At 44.8% G+C, this 8,192-nt stretch overlaps 1 protein-coding gene across 7 annotated transcripts in view; it reads left to right on the top strand.

The window, feature by feature from the left end:
• Positions 1 to 5,669: 5,669 nt before the first annotated feature.
• Positions 5,670 to 8,192, top strand: part of ABL2 (ABL proto-oncogene 2, non-receptor tyrosine kinase) — an 89,867-nt gene continuing 87,344 nt past the window's right edge. For all 7 annotated transcript variants that reach the window (XR_011468740.1, XR_011468739.1, XR_011468738.1 and 4 more), the window contains exon 1: positions 5,670 to 6,037. Coding sequence is in view for 4 of the 7 variants with exons in the window: in XM_070397280.1 (XP_070253381.1) it covers positions 5,881 to 6,037 (157 nt within the window). In the remaining 3 variants the exon portion in view is untranslated. The remainder of the gene's footprint in view (positions 6,038 to 8,192) is intronic.

Raw genomic sequence — 8,192 nt, 5'->3', positions numbered from 1 at the left:
AGGCTGGGTAAGTTAGACAACAGAGATTTATTTTCTCAGAGTTCTTGAGGTTGAACTCTGAGATCAAGGTGTCGGCAGGGTTAGTTTCTTCTGAGACCTCTCTTTGGTTTGTAGATGGCTTGCTTCTGTGTCTTCACGTGATCTTCCTTCTGTGTGTGTTTGTGTCCAAACTTCCTCTTCTTCTAAGGACACCGGTCACATTGGTTCAGGACTCACCCTAATTTTAATCTAATCACATCTTCAAATAGAGTCATATAGTGAGGTAGGGGCTAGAGCAGGGGTGGGCAAACTTTTTGACTCGAGGGCCACAATGGGTTCTTAAACTGGACCGGAGGGCCGGAACAAAAGCATGGATGGAGTGTTTGTGTGAACTAATATAAATTCAAAGTAAACATCATTACATAAAAGGGTATGGTCCTTTTTTTTTTTAGTTTTATTCATTTCAAACGGGCCGGATCCGGCCCGCGGGCCGTAGTTTGCCCATGGCTGGGCTAGAGCTTTGACATAGAATTGGAAGAGATGGGGTGCACACAACTCAGCCCATAACAAGAGGTCATATGGAAGAGAGCCAAGATGCTAACTTACAGCAGCACCAACTGTCTGATAGGAGGCCATTGTGAACCTTCCATCCAGCTCAGCTGACCCTCCAGCTGACTGCTGTTACATGAGGGAGCTTAGGTGAGATCAGCAGAATTGGCTGGCCAACCCATAGAATTGCAAGAAGTCATAAATCACTGTTGTTTTAAGCCACTATGTTTTGGGGTAGTTTGTTATGCAGCAATAGATAACAGAAACAACCCCATTTCACATAAATTCTAAACCAGGCCCATTTCCATTACACTGTAGTGATGGGCTACATGTTAAATGGATTGTTTAATCGGCTGTTTCATTATTACCATAGGAAAGGGATGAGTACTAATTTATTAACTTAAAATGAATAGATGTTATTATCGCTACTAGTGACATTTATGTAGCACTTTGCCAATTTGAAGTAGTCTCTTAATAATTTATAAAGGTTTTAATCGAAGAAATATTGAATCATAGACCCATGGGAGTCAAGAGGAACAATAAGAGGTCATTTAATCCATCTCCTTATCTTCAAAGAGAATGACTTATTCTATCCCAGCCAGATAAGAGTCATCTTCCTCCTCCTGATTGTCATCCAAAAAAACTTTTAAAGTGTTTCTGTAAATGGAACTGTATTTAGCACTCTATAGGCCTTGAAAGATTTAATGCAACAACAATGCAGAGACAAACCACACATAAACAAAATTCAAACAAAATTCAAAGTACTGCATGCACAGACAGCTTAAAAGAATGAATAAAGAAGATGTGGTACATATATACCATGGAATATTATTCAGCCACGAGAAGGGAGGCAGTTCTGCCATTTGTGAGAAAATGATGGTTAGCAGGGGCTGCGGGTGAAAGAAATGGGGAGATACTGTTCAAGGATACAAACTTCCAGTTATAAGCTGAATAAGTTCTGGGGATCTGTTGTATAGCATGATGATATAGCTAATAATATTATATTATATACTTGAGATTTGCTAAGAGTAGATCTTAAATGCTCTCACCACAAAAAAGAAATAGGGGGTGGGGACAGGGGTCAATGGGAAAAACAAACAAACAAACAAACAAAGGGGATATCTGTAATACTTTCAACAATAAAGATAAATTAAAAAAAATGTTTTTCTAGAGGCAGAAGAACCATGGTCCTGTAAAAAAAACTTACTTTGGAATAAAAAATGTGAGTATTGTTTACTGTTAAAAAATAGCAATTATGTGAGGTAATGTAGATATTAGCAAAGGATATGGTGATAATCACTGTGTAATATATAAGTGTGTCAAATCAACACCTTAAACAATGCTTTATTTCAATTATAGCTCAATAAAGCTGGAAAAAGGAGAAAGAAAACTACATATACAATGACTTTTTTTAGTTTCAAATTATCGACATAAACATTTTAGCCCATGTAGATAATATAGACAGACATAAACATAATCATACAAAAACATTCAGGTATGCAAGTAAAAGAAAAAGTTTAGGGAAATATGACAACTCTCAGATATTTGAAGGGCTGTTGTGTGGAAGAAAGGTTAGGTTTGTTCTGTGTAGCTACTGGGGACAACTAGGACCAGGGGTGAAACAGGTGGAAATTTCAGGGAGGCATGTGTCAGTGTATCTTTAGGAATAACTTTTTAAGAATTAGAATGTTTTAAAACAAATGGCTCCCTCACTGGAGTTATTATAGAGGGAATTCCAGGAGATTTGCCTAGATGACCTCTAAAATTCTTTCCAACCCTATGACTCTGAGCCACCCGTCAAAATTAAACACATTTGGGGGATGTAGAGGAAGGTAACTGAATTTTATAGGCAAAGAATTGTTATCAGCTATGCTTGTTGTAGGTATGAACAGAATAGAGACCAGGGAAACTGTTATATCTCTATGTATAAATCTGAGATTGTCTTATGAAGGAGGCAGGATCTGAGTAGAATCCTAAGTACCATAAGGGGAATCACTCAGGAGCCATACTGGGGATAATGTGATTATTGTGAAAGTCATAGCTAAAAAAGAAGACATCCCAGAAAGAGGCTAATTGGATGTATATATACCTGTCATAGAAGGGGTATGGGTTTGAGGAACAGGAGATGATGAACACTAGGCAATTATAATCCAGGGTGTCCTGGAAAATAATTTTGAAACATTAGATGAAAAACTTAGACATTGTACATAATGGAGGGGAGGGGAGCATGGTCAAAGCAATGAGAGGAAGAAATATTTCTGTTTTAATACAGTTGCTGGTGCTAAAGGTTTGGAACCTGGGAGGAAAAGGCTAGTAGCAGGCGAATCCAGCAGAGAGATGACTTGAGTCCAGATGAACACTGCGTCCATACAGATGTAGGGAAAGAAGTAGATATGGGAGATAATGTAAGACTGTAGCAAGAGCCTGGAAATGCAGGCTGGTGAAGACAAGGATCAGTGAAGCATGGCTCACACTCTTCTTGCTTCTGGAAATAGTGGCATTGCTTCTGGAGAAGATCGAGATGATGAGCATCTGTGTCTTCAGTGTGCCTGTTGGTGTTGGTGCTGTGTCTGATCTTCAATGCCAGTTCCCTGGCCGTCATACAGGTGAGGCTGTCCCTGCACTACTGTGCATCATCCCTGCTACTCTCCCTGCCTCCCTCCCCCCCCCCCCCCCATACACACACACATGCTTTCTGCCCCTGATGGAAGCTCACAGCTGCCCTCAATTAAGTTTATGTTTTGGGATTGTTTTGAATGTTAAAGTGTAATTCTCCAGCAATTCATTTTGGCTTGGTTATGTTGAGATGAAATAGTTTCCCTAACTTTGTTTCTCCCCAGCTCCCTTTCTGAAAGTTCCCATCTCATGTTGAAAATGAAAGAATGGAAAACATCTACAAGATAGTGCATGTATTCTAAGTCTCTACTTACAAGATATTTTTGTTTTAGCCTAGATAGGATCTTAAGAATCAATGACAGAGGAATTTTTCATATGAAAAACAAAGGTCTTATGTAATTGTTCGCATGTGCAGGTAGCTGGCGATAACCAGGTAGGAATGACTAATAAAGTGACATATGATCCTACATGTTTTTATTGGTTGACGGGTGTTTTTGTTTTTAGTTAAATGCAAAGTGGTAGGTGGTGGTGATGGCTCACCTGAATAAATACTGTAGAATTTGTTCCATGATCTAAGTTTATATCACTTGAAGAAATTAGACTTGGAAAAGTTGATGGACTTCTGAAAACATTACATTTTTTTGGTATGAATAGTAAGTGCTTGTATGACACTTACATGCCCAATATTGTTTTAAGTGCTTTATATATATTTACTAATTTAGTTCTCACAAGAGCACTATAAGGTAAGTACTATTGTTTATTATCATCACCTCAAAGATGAGGAACTGATGCATAAAAAGGTTATTTGCCCAAGAACAAATAGCTAAGAAGTATAAACACACTTTTGAACTCAAGCAGTCTAAGCGTCAGAGTTCCTACCCCTAACCGCTGTGCACACTATATGCATATTACATTGTATAACATTAGCAGAGAAGCCAGACTGATACCCCCAAATTGAATTCTCTAAGATAATACAAATGAAACAAACAAAACCCCCAACATTTTGCTCTGTGACCACTTTTATTCCTCGTGAATGATTTTTTTTCCCCAGCGGTTGCAAACACTTTGAGAATTAAAAAGGGGCGTGTGTGTGGTATTTTAAACACAGGAAAACTTTGGTCCAAATAGAAAATTCATATTCTATTCAGTGCTAAAGCATAGTGGTTTTGTTCCCGTTTTGGGGGGCAGTTTCTGTTATTTCTGGCCACAGCCTGGATGGCAATGGAATAATTTCATAGTGCTCTTATAATAGTGAGTATCAATGTCAGGGACGGTTCATCTAAGGTCAGGCTTGTAAGACATGTAAAGACACGTAAAGGAGATCAGCATTTACCTCTTCCTCCTAAACCTATCTTCCCAGTGATGGTTTTGTTGCTTCTTTGCCATGGCACCCATCCTCTCTGCTTTCATTTTAAGCAAATTTTCAGTGGGATACCCTCAATAACTGATACTTTTAATAAAGGAAATAGAAAAGCCAAAGGAAGATAATTATCCAATTCTTTGAAAATTTAAAAAGCTGGATCAATATTAAGATGCAAGAATGTGTAGTGGGGGATAAGTGAATATTTGCACACATAAATATGTATTGTGTGTGCATAAATACACTTTGCTGCTTGAGTCACTCTCTTTAGATAATATAAGTTAAGGGTGAGTAAGTTGTGACTCAGAAAACAGAGTTAAAGATAGATTTTTGTCCCCCTTTGTCATCAAAAGAAGACCTGACCACGTGCCAGGTTTATAAAGCACGCCAGTGGGAAGATTAGCTTGACTGTCAAGCATTGTGAGGGTAACAGAAACACACATGTGGTTAGGTGGTAAAGGAGTTCAAGAGGAATTCATGGTAACATAATATGAGGACTGGGGCCACAACTGCTTCTCCGCTGAGCCTGTAGAGTGCAGACAACCGAGCCAGCCGAGTGCAATTTACCATCATGAAATAATTTCCAAAAAAAAAAAAAATCATCACAATGAAACAATAATGCACCTCTTTACTATCTATCTTCATGCACATTTTGGCTGATTTTGACCCGAGGCCTGCTGCTGACAAGGGTGTTTACAGAGATCCTCCCGAGCACGTTAGGGATCCTCACCTGGATGGCAAGCACCTCCTGCCCTGTGCTTGTCTCTCCCAGCTGTGCCTGCTTAGGCGCGGTGCACCCGGGGCGCCTCGCTGGGCGGATTCATGTGGCAGGTGGAGGTGGGACAGGGAGGGCTTGACACCCACCGACCACCAAAGGCGGTCGCGTGTGGAGCGGAACGTGGGAGTCCGAGATGCGGGGAAGGGACCGAGGGGCCGAAAGACCTTGACGGGGCAGCGGACGTGCTAGCGAGGTGGGCACTGGGGCTCCCCCGGGGGCGGGGCCTGCGCAGGGGGCGGGGCCTGCGCAGGGGGCGGGGCCGGCGCGAAGCCCGCCCTCGGAGTAGCGGAGGTGACTGGTTGGGCGGGGGGGCGGGAGACGCTCTGCTCCACGCTTTCCCAGAGCTCGGTGGTTTAAAGATGGCGGCGGCGGCGGCGCTGGGGACGCGGAGCCGCGGGAGGAGGAGGGGGAAGGAGGGTCTGTGAGTCGCCGAGAGGCAGCGTGAGGGGTGCGGGTGCGGAGCCGCCGGCCACCCGGCTCCCCAGGGCCGGGGCCAGGACTGGCACGGAGGCCGAAGCAGCCCCAGGAGCCCGAGGCCGGAGCCGAGGAGGAATGTGACCGGGGGTCGGCGGGGGCGCGGGAGTTGGCGAGCGCAGGGATGGGGCAGCAGGTGGGCCGCGTCGGGGAGGCTCCCGGGCTTCAGCAGACGCAGCCCCGCGGGAGCCGGGGCAGCAGTGCGGCCAGGCCCTCCGGCCGCCGGCGGGACCTGGCGGGGCGCACCGCGGAGGCCGGCTTCAATATCTTCACCCAGCACGGTGAGTGTGCCCGGGGGCCGGCGCGAGGGCGCCGGGAGGCCGCGGGCGGGCTTGGGGCGGGGTGGGCGGCGGACGGGCAGCCTGAGGGGGTCGCGCGGTGGAAGGGTGCCCGGGCGTGGGGGCGGAATCGGCTGCCATCTGGGCCCGTCACGGGAGGCGAGGCACACCCCTCCCCCTCCCGTCTCCAGCCCGGCTGGCAGCGCCGGGGGCGGGGGCGAGAGCCGTGGTCTCGGGGACCGCGGACAGGCTGCCCTCCGTCCTGGGACCCGGCTGCGCGGCTCGGGGAGGGCGCGGTGGGTAGGGCCGCCAGGGGAGGGGAGGCGTGAGCTCCATCCTGGGGGTGTTGGTATCAATCGATCGTTAGCGAAGAGAACGGGATGGGGAAAGAGCCACGGAATCTCGGGAGCCAGTGGCGTAGAAAGTCTATTCGTAAGTCAGGCGATGTGCGGTGCCAGGACAGTGGGCAATGCCTGCCCGTGGGAGAGATAAGGGGTGTATCTTAGCACTTTTTGATTACCGCCCCCCCCCCCCAAAAAAAACCAACCCCCAAAAACAAAAACTGGAAATGAAGGGCTTTGCCAAGCCATACCTCTGTTCTGCTCTTTTAAGTAGGATAGAATTCTGAGATGGCTGGTAGGGGTTGGAGGAGGTTGGTGGGCATGGTTAGGATTTTGGATACGAACAAGTTTTTCTTGCTACCGTGTGTGCATGTATTCATACGTATTTCCTCTCTGTAGTCTGGAACCTATTACTCTGGTTACCAAGGTATTTTTAGAATACTTGTCTCCAAACTCTTCTGATCATACACTTTTTATCAGTAAAAGAGCATAAACCTCAGGTATTAATGTATCTTTTAAATTTTATATTTGCCTGAACTGTGTTAATATGTATGCAACTTATAATGTACACAGAAATAGAATTTAAGAAAGCATGAAATGAACAGTAAGTATAATAAATTAAGTTCTAATATGTATCTTTTCCTGCAGCCCAGTGGATTCTTTTGCACTTCCTCTGAGCTGCTCCCACCCACACCACTTTTGAGACTGATTTTTTTAGAGGAAGGGAGGAAAAAACAAAACAAAATTGACCTTCATGAGGTTTAGATATCCTGAGACCTGAGAGAAGCTGAAGACATAGATATGACCTCTATATAAAGGAGGGGAGAGTTGAGGTTGGATGAGAGGTAGCAAACTGGATTCTCCCTGAAGAGGCCTGTAGAAAATAATAAAGGATAAAAGATGTTCTGTACGGAATGGGGGTGGGGAGAGAAAAGGAAGTGTGAACTGTTCCTTAGAACTGGAGTTTTGGAGGAAGTAAAGCAAAGAAAAAGATGAACTCGGAGCTGTGGCTGCTAGGTGAGCTGTATTCAGAGAATTCTGGGTTTGGACTTTGTGAACAAGCCGAGTTGTTCCTTAGTGGAGGAGATATAAGGGATTTGGGGCCATTCAAGAATTACATGTCTACTATTAAAGATGTGAGTGAGTTTTTCTTCCAGGTATGTGAGTGAACATGTTACGAAGGTGCTATATGGCTTATTCTTTATTGAAATCACTTCCTAAAACACAGGCAGCCCTAGCTGGTTTGGTTCAGTGGATAGAGTATCGGCCTGCATGCTGAAGGGTCCTGGGTTCGATTCTGGTCTAGGGCACATGTCCGGGTTGCCGGCTGGATCTCTAGTTGGGGGCATGCAGGAGGCAACCGATCAATGATTCTCATCATTGGTGTTTCTATCTCCCTCTCCCTGTCCTTTTCTCTCTGAAATCAATAATTATATATATATAAAATAAAACACAGGAGGCAAGAGTGGATAAATAGTCTTCAGGGAAGAAATCCACGTAGCTTTGCTTTGTGGAAAGTGTTAATGTGGGTTAAACTTGGCCCTAGCACAGCGGTTCTCAACCTGTGGGTCTCGACCCCTTTGGTGGTCGAACAACCCTTTCACAGGGGTCACCTAAGACCATCCTGCATATCAGATATTTACATTACGATTCATAACAGTAGCAACATTACAGTTATGAAGCAGCAACGAAAATAATTTTATGGTTGAGTCACAACGTGAGGAACTGTATTTACAGGGCCAGAAGGTTGAGAACCACTGCTCTAACATCTTATTCAGGACATAAGATTTTCAGAGAATGAGGAAGTCATGAAGAAT

Source organism: Myotis yumanensis, unplaced genomic scaffold, assembly GCF_028538775.1.
Source record: "Myotis yumanensis isolate MYYU_CA2020_CCGP unplaced genomic scaffold, mMyoYum1.0.hap1 SCAF_17, whole genome shotgun sequence".
Lineage (NCBI taxonomy): Eukaryota > Metazoa > Chordata > Mammalia > Chiroptera > Vespertilionidae > Myotis > Myotis yumanensis.
The sequence above is the reverse complement of the archived record's forward strand: the minus strand, read 5'-3'. Positions and strand labels throughout refer to the sequence as shown.